At 41.4% G+C, this 26,070-nt stretch overlaps 1 protein-coding gene across 3 annotated transcripts in view; it reads right to left on the bottom strand.

The window, feature by feature from the left end:
- The window catches only part of LOC311111631 (phosphorylase b kinase regulatory subunit beta-like), a 67,361-nt gene that overhangs the window by 32,705 nt on the left and 8,586 nt on the right, over positions 1 to 26,070 (bottom strand). For all 3 annotated transcript variants that reach the window (XM_084154405.1, XM_084154404.1, XM_084154403.1), the window contains 12 exons: positions 21,938 to 22,076; positions 18,438 to 18,537; positions 16,725 to 16,832; positions 16,507 to 16,587; positions 14,339 to 14,454; positions 9,254 to 9,317; positions 6,130 to 6,225; positions 5,380 to 5,577; positions 1,885 to 1,942; positions 1,659 to 1,736; positions 556 to 714; positions 121 to 215 (listed from right to left, as the gene is read on the bottom strand). In XM_084154405.1, coding sequence (XP_084010531.1) covers positions 121 to 215; positions 556 to 714; positions 1,659 to 1,736; positions 1,885 to 1,942; positions 5,380 to 5,577; positions 6,130 to 6,225; positions 9,254 to 9,317; positions 14,339 to 14,454; positions 16,507 to 16,587; positions 16,725 to 16,832; positions 18,438 to 18,537; positions 21,938 to 22,076 — 1,292 coding nt within the window. The remainder of the gene's footprint in view (positions 1 to 120; positions 216 to 555; positions 715 to 1,658; positions 1,737 to 1,884; positions 1,943 to 5,379; positions 5,578 to 6,129; positions 6,226 to 9,253; positions 9,318 to 14,338; positions 14,455 to 16,506; positions 16,588 to 16,724; positions 16,833 to 18,437; positions 18,538 to 21,937; positions 22,077 to 26,070) is intronic.

Below are 26,070 nucleotides of genomic sequence, written 5' to 3'. Positions count from 1 at the left end.
ATGAACCCCATTGTTAGGGCGGAGACACAAGCATCTCGTCCTTATATCTAGTATCTCTGATTATAGTGATGGCCCAACATGGCTGATCATAGGATGGTCACATGGGAATGGGAGTCTAACCTGATTGGAGTATCTCATGGAGACGTTCCTCTGATCCTGGCGGGGTACGTAGCGTTTGATGGGATCGATGTCTTGGGGGCTGATCAGCTCATCCACTAGAAAAGAGACATGGCAGAGTGGAGGGGTGAACACACGGAGAGCACACTAAAGGTTCCGACTGATACACTGGACATAACCCCATTATATGACCTTTCCTTACAAAAGTCCTTTCTTGGTAATGAGAACCCATTAACCTGTGAGCAACTTCACAAACATACATCTGTTGAACTGAATATCTGAACTCAGTGGCCTCTGCAGTCGGACGTAACAACAGCATAGTGAACACCCCAGCCAACATGCTCTATAGAGAATACCTCTCCAGCGAGAGGTCAGAGAAGAGAAGGTATTTGACAGTGAGGTGAGGTCAGTGAAGAGAAGACAGACAGAGAGACTGACCCAGAAGCCGGGCGATGTTGAAGAGGGCCTGGCCCCACAGGAACAGCATGCCATCTTGGCCTGAGTTGGCAGGGAAACGCTTCTGGCTCCCGTGCTTCTTCTGCTCCGCCTCCACAAAGTCGGCAGGTACGTGGTAGTACTTAGGGATGACAGCATGGCCTGACACACGGCACACAGGACGGAAGATAGATACACTTTACTTTGCTGGGTGATTACAAACATGTCGAATAGAGGGTACTAATAGAATTTCCAGGATGTTGATACATCGAAAGGAGTGCAGTTTATGTGTCTGCTGCTCAGGAGAAAGGAGTGGGAGTTCTCTATTCAAAGGTATCTTAACAGACACACATGAAGAAATATCACATTTCCAAGATGGAATGCACTGTGAGTACAATACTTTCTCTGCATAACAAATGTAAAGACACCACAAAGCCAAAGGGGGTGACAACTCTGTCTGCAACCACTGAGAACTATTCCTAAAGCAGCATGCATCCTTCAGAGACTATTGGCTCCTGAGACTCTTTTAATGTAGTTTCTTTACTGGGGAAAAATACAGCTTTGTGTGAAGGCTGATATAAAAGCCTGCTCCTTGAAATATGAGAACAGCTTTCGTGCACTCAGCATGTGGCAGATTAATATGGATGGATATTCTAATAAGTGTAATATGAAAATAACAGTAATCTTTGCAACCAAAATGTATTTGCATTTCTCAAAGACTCCCACGGATGCCAGCTTGAATCTGTATGTGAGAGGGACTAATAAGTGTTTCCCCTATATTCATTTAGCAGCGGTGGCCCACCACTGCTAAATTGTTGCCAGCCCTGCGAAGAATCGAATGTAATTTTTTACAATATAAATATTCCTGCCGAGACACTTTTAAATGGATAGTCGTTGGCTCGAACAGCTAGCATGTCATTGTGCTAACACTAGTAGCAATGCACCCCTCCACCCCCGCTACCCTTACCACCACTGCTGAAAAAAATCCTAGGGGAAACACTGCTAGAGTAATTGAGTGTGTGTGTGTGCATGTGCATGTGTGTGGGTGTGTATGTGTACAGTAGTTCCATATGAACACAGATCACTAAGGGAGGAGGAAAGCTCACCCTCAAAAGATTGAAAAATGATAGGCGTTAACAGGTCTTGGTATTCTTTGACTTGGGCTTTGTTCCCCCTGAAGACCCCTGGAAATCAAATACAGGTGAGTAGAGGAGACAATAAAATGGCTAAAAAAGTTTCAGATATTCAAGTTCTATGTAACCCAATAAACACAACACTTTCAAGACAATATTAACGTCACAACCATTGTACTGTTTCCTGTGTAAGACTTACCATCAATCATCATGAAGATGAAAAATATAGGAAACTCGCATTCAATTCCATCAAAAAGCTGAAAGAGAAAAACATATTAGATTTTCATAAAAGCGTCTCTGAAGAAATGAAAAAGCCATAACACAGAGAAGGTCACTAGTTTCCTAACCTGAAAGAGAAATAAACATGGTATGTAAGTGCATTAATCTCCAAATATATTGCTTTGTGTCAGTGGTTGCATATTGAATACAATAAAATTGCTCAGACACCAACAATCCTTTTAGTCAGCTTTTATAATATATGCAGCAAATAGCAAGTAATGGCCTGTCCCAAAAAACACACTTAAAACACCTCTTAACAGGTGATGACTGGTGAGTTTGTTTTCCAAATCTAACAGTTTAACAGATGCAAAAACAATTACTTCTGAGATGCAATCTGAGTCCAAGCCAACCAGAAACTCCATTACATAGCTTTACACTTCTCCCCTCACCACCCACCCCTCTGCCCATAAATCATCTGGGTTTGAAATTAAAAACGAGCCAAATGTAGAGATGTTTGTAAAGCGAAACAGCAATTTATTAATTTCAATAATTCCAAGGAGAAACTTCAACTGCAACTGTGAGGATGTAATAAGTCTCAAGTCCTTTGTTTTTGGTATTGATAATTTGTCAGATAGTGTCCTTGGTTCAGTTCTGTTTTCATGTAGCATTCACAAACCAAAGGTAACATAAATCATTTAAACTTAGTGGATCAATTACCCGAGGACACACTAAAAGAACACTGAATGAAACAGACCAAAGGATATATCTGCATTATCTAACAACCCTTCTTCAAATTGACTAGCTCTCAGACAGGAATCTTTTTGGGACCAAAGCAGTAGCTCACTTTCGTGGTATGCTTGGCTTCCTTGGAGCATAACGTCTCCCAACACTCCTGAAATGTAATTAAGACTCTGTTATCGCCGTCTCCCATCCTTGCAGACAATCTTATAGGAGATAAGAGAGACTACAACGTAATGAAATGAAGGCTGTTAATTGGAGTGGTCACACATCATTTCCCAGCCTGTAGTTTGGCTGTTATAGCAGCGATAACAGGGACTGCTTCAGCCATCAGTCCATCAAATCAAAAGAAATCTAACATATGATTCCCCCAGCCATCACTATTCTCCATCTTTATTCTTGTATTTTGTTATCAGCTTTACCAAAGCTATGTTGCATACCGTACTGTGAGTTGTTCGTCATTGCTCAAGGGTTAGGCTGACACAGCTGGGTCATGCTAGTGTGTCTGTGTGTGTGTGTGTGTGTGTGTGTGTGTGAGTGTGAGTGTGAGTGTGTGCTTGCTTGTGTGTCTGTGCCAGTAGAGATTAGGTATAAAATGGTGGAGATATTTAATAAAATGCTACAGGGGTGGAGAGAGCAGTCACTGAGGCCTACTTCTGCAGTAAACACCAGCTATCCCAGGAGCGTTCTGCCTCAGCTATTCCACAGATTGTAGAATTCTATATTGTACGACAGGATGCACTCCTTCACTTGTAACAGGTAACGTTACAGACTTTAGAAAATCTAACAAGATATGTGTTTTCAAATTGAATAAACCTGCAATCAATGCCCTCCCACCTGAAACGGCATATTGCATCTATAAAATATCCCCATCGTGATCCCATACACTCACATGTGACTTCTAGCTATTTGAGTGGGCAGCAAGAAGAGGTTGTGCATGTGCAGAGAACCATACCATCTATAATATTATGTAATGGCCTACTTCATGACTTACCGTAATGGATGAGATTTCAAAATGATTTATCACGATGCATTCTATAGTGTAATATCCAGCTTCCATTTACCAAATGGGCTGACTCAGACCTGTTGATTGCACCTAGTCTAAATCCTATAATGAAACTTTAAAGTTTAGTGGCTCAGATTATTCCCATATTTTGGGATCAATGTGTCCTCTGAGCTGAGGCTTTTCCTCCCTTTGTGTTTTCCCCTGTTGAATCCAAGCTCATTAATTCTGGGAGGTCAGTGCTGCGGCTAATGCAATGATTTGCTCAGTGTTAAGTAGATGCCCTGCTCCAAATTCACACTCTGCAGGCACAGCCACTAATCCTGAAGTTAATATGCCTTCAGTTGGGATTTATCAACGGCAGAGCAGACACATTTGCGTGACTTCTGTCGTAGGAAAACAAAAGTTGGATTAACCCTTTACACTCATACCCGTATACAGGTTGAAAATGGCAGATTTGAGCACTGATAAGCGCCTAAATTGGAACGCAGTGGCTGTACAGTAACATGCTATAAATTACGTCAGAGCTCAGTCCTGCGCTTCACAGCGCTGTACGGGTTTTGACTGACAGCCGTTCTGAACTTGAGCACTGAACGCGACAAGAAATTGCCCCCATCCCTCCCGCTAAATTGGGCAACTTTGGCAAAAAATGTGTTGTCTGAGTGAGGGAAATGCTGTAAATTACGAGGACTCTATGTTGAGGATTATAAGAAATACCGCTTTGATGTCATACAAGCAAGCCAAAACACTGAGTCCTAATGTGCACTACACATTTCCTTCTCATAACACTCATGTAATATGCAGTGTCAAAATGTATAATCACTATGTTTGATGTGCAGTTACAAGATTACATGGTGTTATATCATGGGTTGTCCTGAACAGAATGAGCCTGTTTGTTGTATCGTGAAGAAACTTTGCCACGGACCACGCATCTGAATGCAGTCGTGATTCCATTCTATGCGCATCAAAATTGTGATCTACTTCTCTGAATTCCCTAGTGATAGCCTAAGACTGCAAGATCGTATTTTATAATTTAGCTAGTAATTTTGGCAATAGAACAAGCTTTCAAATGATACCTACCTGACCCAGATTGCGATTTATAATAATGGATCGTAATTGTGTAAAGGCGGGTGGGGATACAGGGCTGTGTTCTAAAGAAAACAACTACAAGTCTGCTTGCTCTAGTTCCTCAACGGCACAGCTAGGAGAGCTCAAAATAGCACCTTATAGTTGAAGAATCTTCTTTGAGTCATAAAAGTGCATTGAAATGACTTAGGAACTGTGAACACTTTGGAGAGGTGTGTGGCCACTTGGAAACACCAGTTAGACCTCTCACTCAAACCCTTTTCAAATGTTCATGTTACTGAATGTATCTAGAGTATTTTCAGATTTTGTTATGAACAAATGCGGCGAAAAGTACAGTAAATGTCAAATGCACATAAAATCAACAGTGTAATGTTTGAATTCACTCGTGTCAGGTAAACTGTTGTGTCCTCACGTTTAGTCTAATAATTTTCCCATAATGTCCAAACTGTTCCCTTTTAATTGCTACCATGGTTATGCATTTCCATATTTCTTATGTAAGAAACATTTCAATGTAGCCCTATCCATATAGACCAATTCCCACTAGTGTAAGGCGTTTTAAGAGCTGATATTGAAAAATTCACGTCAGAGTAGCGCATGTTAGTCATCACAATCAGTCTGTAGGGTTGGCTTTTAAACTAAACCACAGACCTTCATCTCAGCCGGTTTGTAGTGTCTCCTGTTCTTGTCCTCATTGGCGGTCCTGTAGCCGTCACGCAGGAAGCGCTTGAAGCCGTACTTCCCCTTTAGCTTGCGCACCACCTTGTCCAGGGTCTGACTGTAGAGGGCGTCGTCATCTACAGCGAACGCAGGGTAGCTGATGCAGGGCAGGAGGGCAGCGTCCGTATTCTGTATTGGGGTTCAAAGGGGGTTTAAAATGTGTAACATTAAAACACAGATACCCGCTTTTGATCATTTCTTAAGTAAACTCTTCACCCCCCATGTGCCAGCTGTCTCCAGTTAGTTGGTAAAGGGTTAAGCGACCCACTCTCTCCCTGCTAATGGCCACTTTCCAACATTAAAGGGGCTGACATTTAATAACATATTAGCAAGAGACTCATATATAATTAAGATGCTCAACGTTTTACTTGCATAAGCCTTGTACTGTCCTCCCCTCAGCCATTCAACCCCTTCCTCTCCAGCCCTCTCTCACTCCAACCCCACCTCTCCCTCCTATTAGCCCATGTTGTAGCTGTAGCTCCAATGCATTTCTTCGATCTCCCCTAATTAAACCAATTCATTTACTGGAGCACTTTTCTGTCTAGTTGCTATTACTACCGGAGAAAAATGATTATTGCCCTCTATACTGGTGAACTGGGAGACTGGACTGGTCACTGAGCCAATACATCATACCTGGTACAGTGGTATTTAGCAATGAGTGGTTTAATTATCTTTACTCACGTGGGATCTGGATTCTCTGGGTAGGAGGGAGGACAGTGTCTGTCTGTTCCTGTTGTGGGCATCCAGGTCCACGAAGATGACAGACCAAGAGCAACCCTGCAGAACAACAGAGATGACAAGAGTCATATTCACTGGTGGTTGTTAGGTTGACGTGGCTCAGACAAGGTCTGATACTGTTTCGCTGTGGATGAAAATTGTAGTGCTTCCGTTTTGTCACTATGCAAGACTCAACGTAGCCTGCATGCTTAAATGTTTGGACATAATGCACATATCAAACCTGGTCGAAAACAGACTTTCACAGCCAATCAGAACTAAAAAAATAGAAACATCTAGGACATATTTATATTTATTCCCTCTTCGAGCACCATTTGTTTCCGTCCATGCCTTTGAACAGTGCCAGTAGTGAGCCATGGGACTGCAGGGCATGGATGGCAGCTACTGGCTGTTCCCAGCATGGCCTGATACAGGCCTGTCACACTACAGCTGTCACCACCACTTCCACTAGCTCCCTGAAAAGAAGCCTTAATACGCAGGAAACACAAGCATTTCGCTACACCCGCAATAACATCTGCTACATTTTACATCATTACATGCTAAATATGTGTATGTGACCAATAACCTTTGATTTGATTTCGACACTCGCTCACGCACGGACACACCTACCAACGTGTACACGCACAAACACAGACACAGACACAGACACACACTACATAGCACATTCTCCACATAGCAGAATACCTGTTTGTTTATGTTACTGTGAATTCAGCTCTGAGGATGAAGTGCTGGACACTAAACATTTAAATGAAAGCCACACACTCAGAGCCTCCAACATCTCACCTACCGCCTCTGCAGAGCAAAACCAGCTTCGAAAGCAGCAATATTACAACCTTACTCTTACAAAAGAGTCAGTATTACACAACCATTTGATATTTTTGGGTACAAAGCTAAAAAGCATTGTGTTTTTCTATGCTTTGAGCACAGTGCGGGGGCACTCCAACCATGAAGGGCCATCCAATCACCTCGATACCACATCATGTTGTTAGACTGCAAACTCTTTACCCACATTATGATTACCTACCCACAACCCCCTCTGTTGAGATGAGGGCCTGAGTGCTTTTTCTGGGTTAGTTTACTGTACCATCGTTGGATTAACACACCTCATACATTTCTGTTACAAATGTTCCTGGGCACGTTTCTTCACTAATACCTCAACAGTGTTCACATTAAGATAAAAAACATACAATCTAAGCAGTTTCTGCACAATGCATTATGTATGCTGCTTTCAAACATGCCGACCAAAGCTTTTAGCCATCAGAGTGACTATCATTGATCATTGATCATTGCTAGACAACCATTCTCAGGTCTTGCCATAGATTTTCAAGCAGATTTAAGTCAAAACTGTAACTCGGCCACTCAGGAACATTCACTGTCTTCTTGATAAGGAACTCCAATGTAGATTTGGCCTTGTGTTTTAGGTTATTGTCCTGCTGAAAGGTGAATTCATCTCCCAGTGTCTGGTGGAAAGCAGACTGAAGCAGGTTTTCCTCTAGGACTTTGCCTGTGCTTAGCTTCATTCCGTTTCTTTTTTATCCTGAAAAACTCCCCAGTCCTTAATGATTACAAACATACCCATAACATGATGCCTTGTTGCAAACAGGATACATGATTTGGAATATTTTTATTCTGTACAGGCTTCCTTCTTTTCACTCTATCAATTAGGTTAGTATTGTGGAGTAACTACAATGTTGTTGATCCATCCTCAGTTTTCTCCTATCACAGCCATTAAACTCTTTAACTGTTTTAAAGTCACCATTGGCATCATGGTAAAATCCCTGAGCAGTTTCTTCCTCTCCGGCAACTGAGTTAGAAAGGACGCCTGTATCTTTGTAGTGACTGGGTGTATTGATACACCATCTAAAGTGTAATTAATAACGTCACCATACTCAAAGGGATACTTGATGTCTGCTTTTTTAAATAATCGACCAATAGGTGCCCTTTGTGAGGCGTTGGAAAACCTCCCTGGTCTTTGTGGTTGAATCTGTGTTTGAAATTCACTGCTCGACTGAGGGACCTTACAGATAATTGTATGTGTGGGGTACAGAGATGAGGTAGTCATTCAAAAATCATGTTCAACACAATTATTGCACACAGAGTGAGTCCATGCAACTTAAATTTTTACTCCTGAACCTATTTAGGCTTGCCATAACAAAGGGGTTGAATACTTATTTACTTATTTTAAAAAAAAGTTAAACATCATTCCACTTTGACATTATGGGGTATTGTGTGTAGGCCAGTGACAAACAAATATCAATTTAATCCATTTGAAATTCAGGCTGTAACACAGTAAAAATGTGGAAAAAGTAAAGGGGTGTGAATACTTTCTGAAGGCACTGTATATCACTATAGGTAAGATTTTCTCTTTCATGGGAGGTTCACATGGGACACAATGAAGTTGATATGCTTTATTTGCTTGAAATGCATCGTGCTGTGTGCATGGAAAAGAACAAAATGGAAAAGAAAGAAACCTGTTTTGAGAAAAACAAGAATGCTAAGTGGAAATATTTCCATTTTCCAATCCATTTGCACATATAATGCATGTTCACATTCCTGTCTTTACTTCCTCTACACACCAAAATAAATCAAGCCTACAAATGGCTGATCCAGTAAGGAGCAAGGAAATCAAGGAAATGGGAACACCAGTAATCTATCAAAGCCGTTAGTGCATAGACATCTAGCTAGTCAGCCCTGAGTACAACACAAGCCCACTCAATAAAACCCCTGAGTGTATAGTTCACTTTCCACACACAGAAAAAATGATGATAATCAGGTAATTTACATCACATCACCGGCTTCAGATGAATTCAATATTTCTCTGAGAACTGTTGTGCTATGATCATCAATAAGATCTTGAAGATGGATGGAGATGTAATGGGACTCCCGATTTGAAATATAAATCAGTTACACACTATCTATAATGCAATCTTAATGCATCAGACGCTGTTTCACCAGAGCTGAATACACAGTTCGGTCATTAAAATCCTAAACTCTTATCTTCAGAGTAAGTGAGGACAATGTCTGGGTCTCTAGACAGAACGTTGATGAAGTTAGAAAATAAATCAAATACCTGATTCCCAAACAGGTTGAATCCATTGATAGCCTCGAGAGCAGCTTTGGCCAGCCCCACAGAACTGGAAAAAAAGAACATGTTTTAGAAACCCAATATAAACCTTTAAGCACAGTCTATAGTATTTATAATTGAAATACCGTAGCCTACACATTTTCTGTTCTGTTCCATAGCTCCAGGTTATATTATTACATGCAAGGCTAACATGCACAGGTTACTTTATATAGATACTTTATAAAAGGGGGGTTTGGTTACACTTTTTATGAAACCCCTATGTACAGTGGGGGAAAAAAGTATTTAGTCAGCCACCAATTGTGCAAGTTCTCCCACTTAAAAAGATGAGAGGCCTGTAATTTTCATCATAGGTACACGTCAACTATGACAGACAAAATGAGGGGAAAAAATCCAGAAAATCACATTGTAGGATTTTTTATGAATTTATTTGCAAATTATGGTGGAAAATAAGTATTTGGTCAATAACAAAAGTTTCTCAATACTTTGTTATATACCCTTTGTTGGCAATGACACAGGTCAAACGTTTTCTGTAAGTCTTCACAAGGTTTTCACACACTGTTGCTGGTATTTTGGCCCATTCCTCCATGCAGATCTCCTCTAGAGCAGTGATGTTTTGGGGCTGTCGCTGGGCAACACAGACTTTCAACTCCCTCCAATGATTTTCTATGGGGTTGAGATCTGGAGACTGGCTAGGCCACTCCAGGACCTTGAAATGCTTCTTACGAAGCCACTCCTTCGTTGCCCGGGCGGTGTGTTTGGGATCATTGTCATGCTGAAAGACCCAGCCACGTTTCATCTTCAATGCCCTTGCTGATGGAAGGAGGTTTTCACTCAAAATCTCACGATACATGGCCGCATTCATTCTTTCCTTTACACGGATCAGTCATCCTGGTCCCTTTGCAGAAAAACAGCCCCAAAGCATGATGTTTCCACCCCCATGCTTCACAGTAGGTATGGTGTTCTTTGGATGCAACTCAGCATTCTTTGTCCTCCAAACACGACGAGTTGAGTTTTTACCAAAAAGTTCTATTTTGGTTTCATCTGACCATATGACATTCTCCCAATCCTCTTCTGGATCATCCAAATGCACCATAGCAAACTTCAGACGGGCCTGGACATGTACTGGCTTAAGCAGGGGGACACGTCTTGCACTGCAGGATTTGAGTCCCTGGCGGCGTAGTGTGTTACTGATGGTAGGCTTTGTTACTTTGGTCCCAGCTCTCTGCAGGTCATTCACTAGGTCCCCCCGTGTGGTTCTGGGATTTTTGCTCACCGTTCTTGTGATCATTTTGACCCCACGGGGTGAGATCTTGCGTGGAGCCCCAGATCGAGGGAGATTATCAGTGGTCTTCCATTTCCTAATAATTGCTCCCACAGTTGATTTCTTCAAACCAAGCTGCTTACCTATTGCAGATTCAGTCTTCCCAGCCTGGTGCAGGTCTACAATTTTGTTTCTGGTGTTTGACAGCTCTTTGGTCTTGGCCATAGTGGAGTTTGGAGTGTGACTGTTTGAGGTTGTGGACAGGTGTCTTTTATACTGATAACAAGTTCAAACAGGTGCCATTAATATAGGTAACGAGTGGAGGACAGAGGAGCCTCTTAAAGAAGAAGTTACAGGTCTGTGAGAGCCAGAAATCTTATATATATATATTTTCCACCATAATTTGCAAATAAATTCATAAAAAAATCCTACAATGTGATTTTCTGGAAAAAAAAATCTCAATTTGTCTGTCATAGTTGACGTGTACCTATGATGAAAATTACAGGCCTCTCTCATCTTTTTAAGTGGGAGAACTTGCACAATTGGTGGCTGACTAAATACTTTTCTTCCCCACTGTATAAGGCACATGACACCCAAAACTAACACCCATTGACTTGTAGAGCCTTACATATATACAGTGAAGGAAAAAAGTATTTGATCCCCTGCTGATTTTGTACATTTGCCCACTGACAAAGAAATTATCAGTCTATAATTTTAATGGTAGGTTTATTTGAACAGTGAGAGACAAAATAACAACAAAATAATCCAGAAAAACGCATGTCAAAAATGTTATGAATTGATTTGTATTTTAATGAGGGAAATAAGTATTTGACCCCCTCTCAATCAGAAAGATTTCTGGCTCCCAGGTGTCTTTTATACAGGTAACGAGCTGAGATTAGGAGCACACTCTTAAAGGGAGTGCTCCTAATCTCAGTTTGTAACCTGTATAAAAGACACCTGTCCACAGAAGCAAACAATCAATCAGATTCCAAACTCTCCAGCATGGCCAAGACCAAAGAGCTCTCCAAGGATGTCAGGGACAAGATTGTAGACCTACACAAGGCTGGAATGGGCTACAAGACCATCGCCAAGCAGCTTGGTAAGAAGGTGACAACAGTTGGTGCGATTATTCGCAAATGGAAGAAACACAAAAGAACTGTCAATCTCCCTCGGCCTGGGGCTCCATGCAAGATCTCACGTCGTGGAGTTGCAATGATCATGAGAACGGTGAGGAATCAGCTCAGAACTGCACGGGAGGATCTTGTCAATGATCTCAAGGCAGCTGGGACCATAGTCACCAAGAAATCAATTGGTAACACACTACGCCGTGAAGGACTGAAATCCTGCAGCGCCCGCAAGGTCCCCCTGATCAAGAAAGCACATATACAGGCCCGTCTGAAGTTTGCCAATGAACATCTGAATGATTCAGAGGAGAACTGGGTGAAAGTGTTGTGGTCAGATGAGACCAAAATCGAGCTCTTTGGCATCAACTCAACTCGCCGTGTTTGGAGGAGGAGGAATGCTGCCTATGACCCCAAGAACACCATCCCCACCGTCAAACATGGAGGTGGAAACATTATGCTTTGGGGGTGTTTTTCTGCTAAGGGGACAGGACAACTTCACCGTATCAAAGGGACGATGGACGGGGCCATGTACCGTCAAATCTTGGGTGAGAACCTCCTTCCCTCAGCCAGGGCATTGAAAATGGGTCGTGGATGGGTATTCCAGCATGACAATGACCCAAAACACACGGCCAAGGCAACAAAGCAGTGGCTCAAGAAGAAGCACATTAAGGTCCTGGAGTGGCCTAGCCAGTCTCCAGACCTTAATCCCATAGAAAATCTGTGGAGGGAGCTGAAGATTCGAGTTGCCAAACGTCAGGCTTGAAACCTTAATGACTTGGAGAAGATCTGCAAAGAGGAGTGGGACAAAATCCCTCCTGAGATGTGTGCAAACCTGGTGGCCAACTACAAGAAACGTCTGACCTCTGTGATTGCCAACAAGGGTTTTGCCACCAAGTACTAAGTAATGTTTTGCAGAGGGGTCAAATATTTATTTCCCTCATTAAAATGCAAATCAATTCATAACATTTTTGACATGCATTTTTCTGGATTTTGTTGTTGTTTTTCTGTCTCTCACTGTTCAAATAAACCTACCATTAAAATTATAGACTGATCATTTCTTTGTCAATGAGCAAACGTACAAAATCAGCAGGGGATCAAATACTTTTTTCCCCTCACTGTATACTGTAAACGCCTACAACCATACATTTGAATGCTTTTATAATTTAATACAAACAGGTGACTCATAGATATGATTGTTGCTGGGAGGGGGCTGTAATCATAGTCCACTTTACTATGCAGAGAAAACAGCAGTCAATTTCTCTGTCATTTTGCTTTCCTTTCCCTCTTAATATCTCTCTATAAAATGAAGACGAAAACGTGGCAAGGATAGTTGCAAGATATGCTGACAAATAAAAAGGTGTTCAATACCGCAAACAGAGCCCAAATCGATACAAAAATGCTGAAAATAAGAGAACCAGCTCTCCGAAACACAACTTCAGCTCTCTCTCTGACGAAATCATCCGCAATGATCACAATCAAGCAACATGAGGCTTTTTGAAAGTCTATTGATTTTCTGGCTGAACCTGCCTGAAAAATATGCCTAAGAGCTGTCAACACTTCTGAGTGAGTGTGACGCCTTGGTCGAAAGTAAAAAAAAAAAAAAATGAATATGCACATGGTGCTGTAGTTTCAGGGAGCAGGGTGGCATTGGTTAAAAATATTAACAAGTTGCAGACTACAAGCACAACACAGTATCTTGTAATACTATTTTCACAAAAGGGAGAAGCATACATACTGTAACATAGTATTCTATGTTGTAATTAATCCTGACTGATATTGACAGCTTCTGTGAACACGTCCCAATGAGTGCAGTCAGGGTTAAAAAATAATGCAGTTGAACATTTTTGAACAAAGCAAACTATTACTACATATTACATCTATAATTAGGTTGCTATATCTTTTACTTGGTAAGAGATTGCCAAGGGGTAACCAAGAGCTCGATAGCACTACAGCTTAGCCATTTTTGCACAAACTCAATACCATCTATGATTGATGACATTAACATTGTTTTATAATGACTTCCATTTTCCTTTCAGCTGAGCTTGAATGTCATGATTGAAGTCTCTAGATGAAGACATTTATCACAGCTTTCTCTGACACTCAGCCACACAGGCCTGCCTACCCATCGGCAGTCTGGTACACTGAGTTAATGGAACTGTTGTTTCCCCATTGTAACTGTGCCTGAAACTTAGTGAATGACTCCGCATTAAGATAATGAACTCAGAAAGTATTTGCATGTACAATTTAAATTCTGCCCCTGCAATTGTTCTCTATTTACATACTGGATATTAATGTGTATTATGGAAAGTGAACTTCAAATCAGTCATTCTGAATTTGACTAACGGACATGGTATCGAATTATTGTCTGTATAGAATATAAAGTGTCATTTTTCACTAGGAAATGGTGGTAAATTGCAACCAATTTTCCTGCATTCTTTAGGCGAAAACAATGTTTTCCAGAGATAAGGGACAGAGGAAACAGAATCATTATCGAGGTCTTGAGAGAGCGAGAGGTAGATCTACTGCTCGAATGATAGGCCATCGACATGCGCGGTTTCCCCTTTGCCTTTACCACCCTAAAAACTCTGATGGAAATATACTCTCTTTGTTTTCTAGGCGAGATGAACACATTCCATGTGTGGAGACTGTCTAGCAATGTATTCACTAGAGGAGGGAAAGACAGACCTGGAGTGCAGCTCAGTGCTTCCATTGTTGTACTTGCTCCCTCTCTCCCACATGCCAAAGTCAGGCACTCTGTACGCCCTCTCTACACAGAACACCAGGTTCTGGATGAATGATACCTGCAGAGGTAGAAAACACAACAATGTCACATCTCTCAATCTCAACATAGAACGCTTTCTCCCTGGAATTATACTGTACTGTGTCATCATATTGTCAAGAGCTCACACAACTTCTGAAGAATGTATTCACATTTAAATGGAATAAGCTATTCTCCAATAACTCCCATTTCATGCTAATTGTCTGTAAGTTATTTATTCAACAAAATACATTAACATTTGGCCATTGGTGGCATTAACACTTGTGTTAAAAGACAAACATCACCCAGTCACATGGGTAGTCAAAACCATGTCTTTAATTTAATCTGGAACAAGCAGGAATGGCTCTCCTTTTTGCAGAAGAATGAGACTACAGGAGAGAAGGAAACTCAAAGAATATTTAAATGATGACTTCGAGGCCATGAAGGAAAAATGTGAAAGTACCGGGGGAGATGTGACTGAGAACAGTTTTAATTTAAACGGAGGGAAACAGAGAGGGCCTAAAGCGTACAAAAATGGGGCAGGCAAGGAGGGAAGACAGGGGCCGAAACAGAGCCACTGAAATAGGGACATTGTGGGTTATTTTATTTGGGGCTTGAATAGAATGATTCAAGTAAGGATCTTTATGGCATTTATTTTTTATTTTTTCACAATACAAAACATACACATACAAAAGACCACATATAGACGCACAGAAACATCAACGACCTCACACTTGCTCAGACCCACCTGTTCTCACTCCTATCTCCAGGGCCTGCCCTACACTCTGCCACCTGCCTCAAACTGCACCATTTTGTTCCTCTCCGTCACCCACGCTCTTTCAATATTTAGATAATGAAGCATATGATTTTTCCATTTGTCTTAACGATGGAAGATATTTCTGGTATCTTGATAGTATCTTAATGAATGTTACTGTCACAAATGGCCGCATACACACACACAAAGCATCTACTGTACCTGTATTAATACTGCAATGAAGATTCAATTGAACTGAACTTTCAGTCAGGAAAATATACTGAACGACTGCTAAGAGACAAAATTGGACTAATGATATATTTTTTTGGTATTATTTAAATGCAGTGCAGAAATAACACACATTAAAAGTCCTATTTCCTGCTCATTTGTTCTGATGTAGATGAATAAAATGATGCATGCACGTTGATTTCATGCTCTTTATTTGTAGTATCCAGCTCAATAAGCACTGTTTAAATTGGCAAATTAGGTCTGCTTTGCAAATAGGACTGGCCACATTGAAGCTACACAAGCAATTTGTTTGCGGTTGGGAGAAAAAAAAACTATTTTTATTGTGAGGGCTTCCTTTTCTGTAAACAAAGTGAATGTTCACTGTAATTGCTTCATGGCATAATGTTCTAGAACAGCTCTATCTTTTAAGATAAGCCAAACAAGTCTGGATAAACAAATGCTTTTTCTGAAGGCAATAATTTCACCCCGTGCCTAAAAGCTCCCAGTGAGCAGACAACTGAATTAAGAGATGGAATTAATGGATTTCAAATCTCCCAAAGGGCTATAAAAGCAGGAGACAGAGAATGAACAGCACTACTGCTTCAGCCACCTTAAAGTACCACTACTACAAATGAGTTACTATTTCTTTAGCTGGGCGTTTTACTATAGCTCCAACTCAATAACTTGCTCACTAATGAAAAGGAGTACTGAATAAGTTAGTGTAGCTAGCTCATAATTTCAATGTCGAGAGGCAGGTGTATTGAATTTCAAAACTGTTATATAGTCATCAAATCATCACATTTAAACTGTTGTGTTTCTAAAGATGCATGCACCTTTAACAACTGCTTATTCAACTTCTGCCTCTACTATTACTATTGACTGCATCAGGGCACTTTGGCACATATGAGCTTCCTTGGCTTATGTTGTTTATAGTGTAGTCTGTATGTTTGTTTCTGCTCCCTGCTGACACAGGGTTTCCCCTTGGGGATCAATAAAGTATTATCAACGTATCTAAATCACTATGAAGAAGCCATGTTGTGTAAGAGTCATGCTCTGCAGACAGATGTGTTCTTTCTGAGAGAGAGGTCATGTGACTTGGCCAGTGGGCCGTACCTCATCCGTGTTGTAGATTATCTGGAGGCCGGAGCAGATCATCTCCACCAAATAGAGCAGGAACAGGGACAAGGCATCAATCTGACAGAGGGAGACAGGGAGATGGTATTTACAATGGTGAAGAATGTAAGACCGGAATCCGTTCGGACTTCATTCATTATCTATAGGGTACTGCACTACACAGCATCAAAGCTGTCAATGTTTGTGAGAGTGTGTACCTGTAGGTGATGGTAGTCATTGTAGGACAGAATCTCATCTCCTGTGTCTACATTGAATATTGAGTGCAGGCACTTGGAGGGGCTGGGGTCCTGTTTGAATTGCTCCACCTGAAATAGAGAGAATGTGAAGAAAGAGAGTGAAAGGAAGAGAAAGAGAGAGAGAAGGGGTAAATCCATAAAAGATGCATCTTGCTCACCGGGCATCTTTCCGTTAGTTATCCTATCCTCACAAAGGTAAGTGAGGTGAAAACCAGGACTGGGATGGCTCATGGATGTCGTCACTAGGACACATACTCGAATTTTCCTCAAATTAATGTCTCTGAAGACATGAGCAAACCATTCATAAAAAATGTCACAGGACAGGTATAAATATTTCAAACAGACATCCCATTTATTTAATCATGGTGCATTAAGCAATTCCTGAGTCATGTAAAAGATGTACACATATGACTTTCCTACTCAAACCATCCCAGGTCAGATTTGTGTGATTCACATAGTGACACACTCTGGTTGAGTTTGCTTCACACAGTGCATGAGTGGATGATTTTGTGCCAACATTTGGCACTGACAGAACCAATCCTTCCGGCACACTCAAAACATTATAAACAAGTGTCCCATTTTAACTTCTGTAGGCTAGTTGTCGGTCAACAGGGGCATACCACTGTCCCAGATGTACATTGTTCTGTTCTGCTGAGCTTTTCAACCCACTGCATAACTAGTTGGTATGGAAAATGGCTGCAACTGCAATGTAGTCTATAAGATGAACAAAGCAGGTAACTGTTGCGTTCCAAAATAGCCTAACATTTGTATTGAAAGTGCATTTCCACAATAGTGCAGTTTATGAATCTTGTCAAATGTCAGTGTGTCAGTGTGAGTGTGAGTGTGTGTGTGATCTTAGCGTTAAATAAATGGTTACGGAGTAGAATCTGTCAGAACACATTTGAGAAGCTTGAGTTGTGTGGTTAATCCATTAAGACTGTGTTTAGTTTCCATGGTACATTGTGGTAAACTTTGATGCCCTCTCTTTAATGCCTTTTATGGGTCTGTAGTTTTTTTTTATATTATAACATTTGCTTCCTAGTCCCTCTGTATTGTGGGTCCATTAAAAATGGCATGTTCTCTGTGAATGCAAGAGACAGATGTTAATGAGCGCTGCACTGTGTAATTAACTGAATAAACGGTGCATTATAATTAAGACACAGAAAAGCTTTCCCATAAATTAGGTTGTCAAGGTCATGAGTAAATGGAAAAAAAACAATTTCAAAGGCAACAGAGATGTGCAATTACAGACCAGAACATTAGAAAAATAATTTAAGAATAGCGTTCTATTGTACTAAATCAGTAATTATGCTTTCATAGAGGTCTATAAAAAATAGAAATGCTTCTATTTTGACTGAACGGTCTGCTCAATTACTTACACAAAAGTGTCCTGTTGAGGCAAAAACCATTTGGAAACCTGTATGTTATTCCGTCCACATAGAGAGAAAACCAATCAAAGCGTGAGATAGTAAACCGCTGAAGCATGAGAACTGAGAGAAGATCAGTAAAAGTGAAAGGACAGATCTTTATCTTTCCCCCCACTAGTGACAGTTTCTGTGTTAGCTAAAATCTATATTCATTACTGGATAATGGCATTTGTTTAGATCACTAAGCATGAACTACAGTGTTAAAAATAACTTTCCTATGGTCTGACGTTCTCGTTTGTGGACTCACCTTGTCAGACTGGCGCATGTAACAGTAGAGGATACCCCTCATGCACTTGATGGCTGAGTGCTCCAGCTCATGGGTGCGTCCCATGTCATCATCGATGCGTCTGCAAGTCAGGGTTGATCGTCGCCATGTTCCACAATGAGACAGAGAAAAAAGTCCCAATGAGCAGGAGAGCATGTTAAATCAACCTAAATTATCCTACTTCACTGCACAGACTTACTATGGTCTGGTTATCCTGTCTGTGCCTACAATAACGGTACATATTAAATGAGACAACTCATTGTATTTGTACACAGTCATAGACAGGTTTAGGACATTAACGACAGTTGTTATGGCTTTGTCCTCCAAAAGCATAACACAGGCAAGGACATACTACATTCCAATTGATCTCTCATCAAATTCATATTTGAAAATCAGCCACATGCTTCCAGTATACTATTGACATAAACAATGGCATCTACAGTGCATTCGGAAAGTATTCAGACCTCTTCCCTTTTTCCACATTTTGTTACGTTACAGCCTTAATCTACAATCCATTAAATAAAAAAAATTCCTCATCAATCTACACATCATATCCCATAATGACAAAGCGAAAACAGGTTTGTAGATTTTTTTGCACATTTGCAAAATAAAAAAACGGAAATACCTTATTTAAATAAGTATTCAGACCCTTTGCTATGAGATGAAATTGAGCTCAGGTACATCCTGTTTCCATTGATCATCCTTGAGCTATTTCTATAACTTGATTGGAGTTCACCTGTGGTAAATTAAATTGATTGGACATGATTTGGAAAGGCACACACCTGTCTATATAAAGGTCCCACAGTTGACAGTGCATGTCAGAGCAAAAACCAAGCCATGAGGTCGAAGGAATTGTCCATAGAGCTCCGAGACAGGATTGTGTCGAGGAACAGATCTGGGGAAGGGTACCAAAACATTTCTGCAGCATTGAAGGTCCCCAAGAACATAGTGGCCTCCATCATTCTTAAATGGAATAAGTTTGGAACCACGAAGACTCTTCCTAGAACTGGCCGTCCGGCCAAACTGAGCAATCGGGGGAGAACGGCTTTGGTCAGGGAGGTGACCAAGAACCCGACGGTCACTCTGACAGAGATGGGAGAACCTTCCAGGAAGACAACCATCTCTGCAGCACTCCACCAATCTGGCCTTTATGGTAGAGTGGCCAGACGAAAGCCACTCCTCAGCAAAAAGGCACATGACAGCCCGTTTGGAGTTTGCCAAAAGGGACCTAAAGGACTCTTAGACCATGAGAATCAAGATTCTCTGGTCTGATGAAACCAAGATTGAACTCTTTGGCCTGAATGGCAAGCATCACGTCGGGAGGAAACCTGGCACCATCCCTACGGTGAAGCATGGTGGTGGCAGCATCATGATGTGGGGCTGTTTTTCAGCAGCAGGGACTGGGAGACTAGTCAGGATCGAGGGAAAGATGAACGGAGCAAAGTACGGAGAGATCCTTGATGAAAACCTGCTCCAGAGCGCTCAGGACCTCAGACTGGGGCAAAGGTTCACCTTCCAACAGGACAATGACCCTAAGCACACAGCCAAGACAACGCAGGAGTGGCTTCGGGACAAGTCTTTGAATGTCCTTGAGTGGCCCAGCCAGAGCCCGGACTTGAACCTGATCTAACAACTCTGGAGAGACCTGAAAATAGCTGTGCAGCGACGCTCCTCATCCAACCTGACAGAGCTTGAGAGCATCTGCAGAGAAGAATGGGAGAAACTCCCCAAATACAGGTATGCCAAGCTTGTAGCATCATACCCAAGAAGACTCGAGGCTGTAATCGCTGAGTAAAGGGTCTGAATACTTATTTTATTAATTAGCATAAAATTCAAAAAAACTGTTTTTGCTTTGTCATTATGGGCTATTGTGTGTACTGTAGATTGATGAGGGGGAAAAACGATTTAATCAATTTTAGAATAAGGCTGTAAAGTAACAAAATGTGGAAAAAGTGAATGGGTCTGAATACTTTCCGAATGCACTGTTAAGTAGGCCTAGCGTATGTTTTCATGAATGACATTCATTTACTTTTAATCATACATGTCCACCAGTGCAGTAGACTTACTGGACACACAGACATGGGCATCTGCCCATCCATCCACCGATTCACTCCAATCTAGTGCACCCACTCCAGTCACACTCCAGTCCCCTCTCTAGTCACATTGAGGGTAAGTAATGGCTTGGGCCTGTGCTGTCAGATTGGAATCATCTTAATTACATTTCTGTGACAATGCTAATGGAAAGACACCATGACAGATGAGTAGGCACCTCTGGTCTACTCGAACATTCTATTTTTACTCTCGTGTCCCCTGGGAGAAAAAACGCACACTAGTGGGTTTCGAAAGAGTACTTTGTTACAAGGTCTAGTGGAGAAAGTCCCTGACTATTTTGAGTATCTCAGATCTCCCCTTGAACTTGAGCCCCCTGTGTATGAAGGACACATTGCTACAAAGAACAAAGTGAACTGTTTTATAATCAGAGATACAGAATGTCTGAAGGTGAGAGAATGGTGCCTAGAGTCTACAGAAACATTTGAAGGAAATACGGTGCTGTTGATGTTTAAGCTCTCGTTGACTGAGAGCCCTTATACACTGAGTGTACTAAACATTAAGGACACCTTCCTAATATTGAGTTGTAGGTGCGCCTGGCACCTACTATCATACCCCGTTCAAAGGCACTTAAATATTTTGTCTTGCCCATTTACCCTCTGAATGGCACACATACACAATCCATGTCTCAATTGTCTCAATGCTTAACAATCCTTCTTTAACCTGTCTCCTCCCTTCCATCTACACTGATTGAAGCGGATTTAGCAAGTGACATCAATAAGGGATCCTAGCTTTCACCTGGATTCAGAGTGGCGCAGTGGTCTAAGGCACTGCATCGCAGTGCTAACTGTGCCACTAGAGATCCTGGTTCGAATCCAGGCTCTGTCGCAGCCGGCCGCGACCGGGAGACTCATGGGCGGCGCACAATTGGCCCAGCGTCGTCCAGGGTAGGGGAGGGAATGGCCGGCAGGGATGTAGCTCAGTTGATAGAGCATGGCGTTTGCAACGCCAGGGTTGTGGGTTCAATTCCCACGGGGGGCCAGTATAAAAAAAAAATATATATATATATATATATAATAATATGTATTCACTAACTGTAAGTCGCTCTGGATAAGAGCGTCTGCTAAATGACTAAAATGTAAATGTAAATGATTCACCTGGTCAGTCTATGTCATGGGAAGAGCAGGTGTTCCTAATGTTCTGTGCACTCAGTGTAGTCGATGCTCTATTAAGTGTGCACTACAGCAGCAGCACTACAGGCCAACGCGCAGCACCCCCTTGGCATTACAAAAGCTGACTGCTTTGATTAAGACTATTGGTCCCTGATGGAGCCCATTAACTAAGGTTGTACTAGATTAATTATTAAGATCAACTTTAAATGTACAGTGATCTAAGGTGGCTGTAGATACAATGTGTGTGTGTGTGTGTGTCACCTGTATGCTAGAGCCAGGGCCCAGGAACTGGCTGCACAGTACAGGGAGTCCCGCACCTTGGCGTCCTTGCAGCTGGAGCATGTCTTGGTAGGGAAGAGGCCAGTGGTAGGGCTTTGGTAGTTCAGAATGGTGGTCTTCACTAGAGAGAGAAACAAGAGAGAGACAGGTGATCCCTCAAGCTTTATAGGCTCAGTGCAGTCTAAATTATATTTTCCCTGTGTGTTGTATCATATTGTACAACAGCTGATTAAACTAACATTGATCAGCGTTATTTCCTGATAGTTGCTGTTTGAAAATACAATCTACACAGGACCTTCTAATCAGCCTGTTTGCATGGGTGGGAGTTTAGGCTTGCCTGGTGACATCACCATGCGGTAAATTGGTTAATAGACTTATAACAAAGAGAGTTATGTTTTCTCCTCCCCACTCAGACCACCCCCAGACAGTCCTAGCTAAATTATTGCTTGATAAATTGTTTTTTTGTCCATTGTAGTGGAATACTATTACAGTAACATACTTAATGGCTGCATTGGGCCGTTAACAAAAACGATGAGAAAATTGTGAAATGTACTGGAAAATAAAGGTATGTTAAGCAGCTGTATATTGTGTAGTTATTGCTGTAAAACTTTAAATTCCAGAGTGACACACATGTTTACCTTCATGGAAATCATCTAAATATTATTTAGCTTAAATATAGTCACAATAAAACAGAAGGCCTGGAATCACAGGAATGAATCTGGCACCACACCACCCTCTACCCCTCCCCTACCTCCTTCAGCGAGGAATAATCTGTCTGAATAGGGTACTTCATTTTTCACCACCACATTATGCCAGAGCAAATGAAGGGGACATCCATTCTGCCAGATCGTTTGTTACAGAGAGTCCGGGTCAATTCAAAAGAGACAAAGTCAGCATAGCTGGGATAAAGAGGTGATGGAGGGAATTAAGCAGAATATTAATAAAACCCTTCAGTAACTCGGCAGTGAAAATTACTTTGACCCCAGAGGCTGCTTGGGAAAAAAACACATTAAAAAGACAGTGCCTCTTCTGACTATGTTTCATATGTTAACCAGAGTTAAAAAGTAGCATCGTATTGGGGTTTCCCCTGGCATTGTGAATGTAAAAAGAAAGCTGATTGAAAAACAGCTAAATTGCTGTGTTATTTTCCCGCCATTTCTCCCCACATGCTCTGGCCAATTTATTATTTTGCTACCAACGATACTTCCTTGTTATACTATGATATTGCTAGTCCATTCAAATATGTGCTTGGTATTACAAATAATAAAACGGCAGAGTTGGAAACGCCAACCTACTTCTCCTCACCACTGTCTCACCAAACTGTGAACTAGCTTCTAGTGAGCGCCCACCAGTAGATTCACAGACTTTAGGCACAAGTTCTTCAACCGGGTGTTCAAAACAGCATCGTTTCCGATCTTTTGCTGGATCTCCAGTTCAGATGTGTGAGATTACGGTTGTTTTTCCCTGTGTTTTTGCCTAGTTATTATAGTATTGGCCAATGTATTATTTTGTACTTTCAACTAATTTTCATAATTTATCATCATCTGTAGGCTATTGTAAATAATCTCTGGATCCAGTCTTCTCATCACCTGCACTGTTTAATAAATACCACCTATTTGGACCTGACTCTTCGACTCAACTGTTGCTGCTCCAAGCCCAACTAACTCGACTGCCGAGTCCATAAATGTAACCTACCTTGACTCACTTTTTTCTTATTCAATCTCTGCTTTAGATTTGGAAAGGCAACATAATGCATTTGAGGCACATCAAATAGGAAAAATGGCACCTCAGTAAGACTCTGAATCAAAACCACAGTAAAATATGTTATTATCCTCTAACTCCAAAGACACAGCAGCACTCTAGATGCAAATAAAGTGAGGTTGGAGTTGCTCAATCTAATATCATCCACCAACCTAATGTCCCACTAAAACAACAGCTAATGCTTTAGACACAGTCTGTTTCTTAGAATGGGCCATTCCTGTGCTCCCAGACAGTGAAAGAAAGAACAAAAGAAAGAATGAAAGAAAGAAAGAAAAAGAGAGAAAAGAGAGAGCAAAAGAACGAAAGAGACAGAAAAACATAAAGCTTGTTTTACCATTTCTTAATCTCCCCGAGCCACTGTCAGATAGCAGCCCTATGCCTCTACTATAATCAAGTGGGAGTATAAAACAAGAGGGACTGGAGTGTGATCACATTACCACACAAATAACAAACCTGAGGCCCACAGAGGAGATAAAGAAGACAAACGGTGAGGGACAGTGATGTCCCTAATATCATTTGCTCAGAAATGATAGAGAATAAGTCCACACTGCATCATAACAGCATGTAATGCCACAGGCTTTACAATTGCACTTTTTTTGTCGAAAAACGATCTGAATCGTCATTTCATTACCCCTGAGGCAAAAAAAAGGTATTCATCCACTGGCCTGTGCATTGTCGATAACAACTGCTGCTTTGCTCCCTGCTCAAATTAAACAAGCACATTCAACTGCTACGTACCGACCACAAAATGAAGCAAGAACATTTCAACATATTGTTATCTCACAGAGAACGCTTCTAAGAGAGCAACAGGGGGCTTGATGCATATTATTGTTACAGTACTCTTTCATACACTGCTAGTAGAACAAATCACTCACAACCTCACCTAGAGCAATCTCAAGCTTTCACAATTTAAACCAATCTGACTGAGCAGAAAAGGAATGGGAAAAGCACTGTGTAAAATATCACTATAATATAGCCTACATCACCAAACAGTGTGCTGCCACATTATTGCAAAAGCTAAAATTGCATCCGTTTACTGTGTAGAACAAAACATGCACCAAACATATAAAAGCTACAGGGGTAACATGAGTAATGAGAGTGATTCACTTTCATACGGGGAGCTCAGGTGGTGAGAAACACTGATATGTTGTTCTCTTTAGGGATGTCAGTCACCATGACTTCACACTGCAGGACTGGTTTCAGATGAGGGACCAGTTGCTCCCCTAGAATCTTTCGCTTGGCTGCTTTTCCTGTAGCATCCTCATTTCAAACTAGACAGCCTGTGAAATAACCCTCACTTCTGGGAAACTTTTTACATCAAAATTTCACAAGTATGCTATCTTTTCTCTACAGCTGTCTTCTACTAGCCTGTGGACGGGGGATACAAAAATAATACAACCCTCTGGATTTCCAAACATGAAACCTTCCACCATATTGATAAACTACGCTCCCCAAAAACATGGGAAATATCTTTGATAACTCATTGAAGTATCTCTGTAGCCTGTCTTCAGTAGAGCAAACATTTGTTTTCCTTTCTTCAAATAGTCTCACAACATAAAATATAATAGAAGCTGTATTGCCCTTGAAAAGTAATTTCTCTTGCACATAGGTATTGCATTTAGACCACAGCCCCAGGTCACAGCAAAGCACAGATCACAATAGACTACATTCTATCCTTCATAAAATGACAACGTAATGCAATACACTTCCTCTGTTTCCACACTGAGCAAAGGGAGTTCTGCCTTTAACGAAGAAAGCAATGAAATCTGTTGCCACGCTGTCTCCATGCACCTCCTGTCATCATCACAACTGACCAATGGGGTGTGACATGTCTGCCAATGGTGGGGTAACCTGTGAAAATGGTGTGGCCTGACTTAGACAGACTCAGATTAGAGCCTATGGGCTCTATTTTTGGCTGGTGTTAAGGCGGCACTGGTGTCAAACACACGTTAGTTTGAAATTGTCATGTAAAAACTGGCACACTGGCATTTTCCAGCCCTAATGCCAGGTTCGGCAATTTACCTGTCTTAAATATCAGCTTGCTTACTCTCAGATGGGCGGGGTGGAAATATTTGAGGTGTGTCCTTAAAAACATGATCCAAAGTGCTAATTTCAGGCTGCGCTGATAGGGATATTTAAGATCAATCAAAAGCTGGTTTTAGCAGTAATGCAGTTGGTTAAGGCATGGATTCGACAGCGGAGACGCAGCCTATCCAGCCGTGACGCACACTGTCCACATGCACATGGAACAAGAGTAGCCTAATGTGCCTGTATACTTCGTATTTAGAAACATATCAAACTAAAGTTCTTTCCCCATTTAGTTTTATTTGATTAAAAACCAAGCATAGCCTCCC

The sequence above is a fragment of the Coregonus lavaretus genome (genome assembly GCF_964263955.1).
Source record: "Coregonus lavaretus genome assembly, chromosome: 37".
NCBI classification, from domain to species: domain Eukaryota; kingdom Metazoa; phylum Chordata; class Actinopteri; order Salmoniformes; family Salmonidae; genus Coregonus; species Coregonus lavaretus.
Note: the sequence above shows the minus strand (reverse complement) of the source record. Positions and strands in the feature narration are given on the sequence as shown.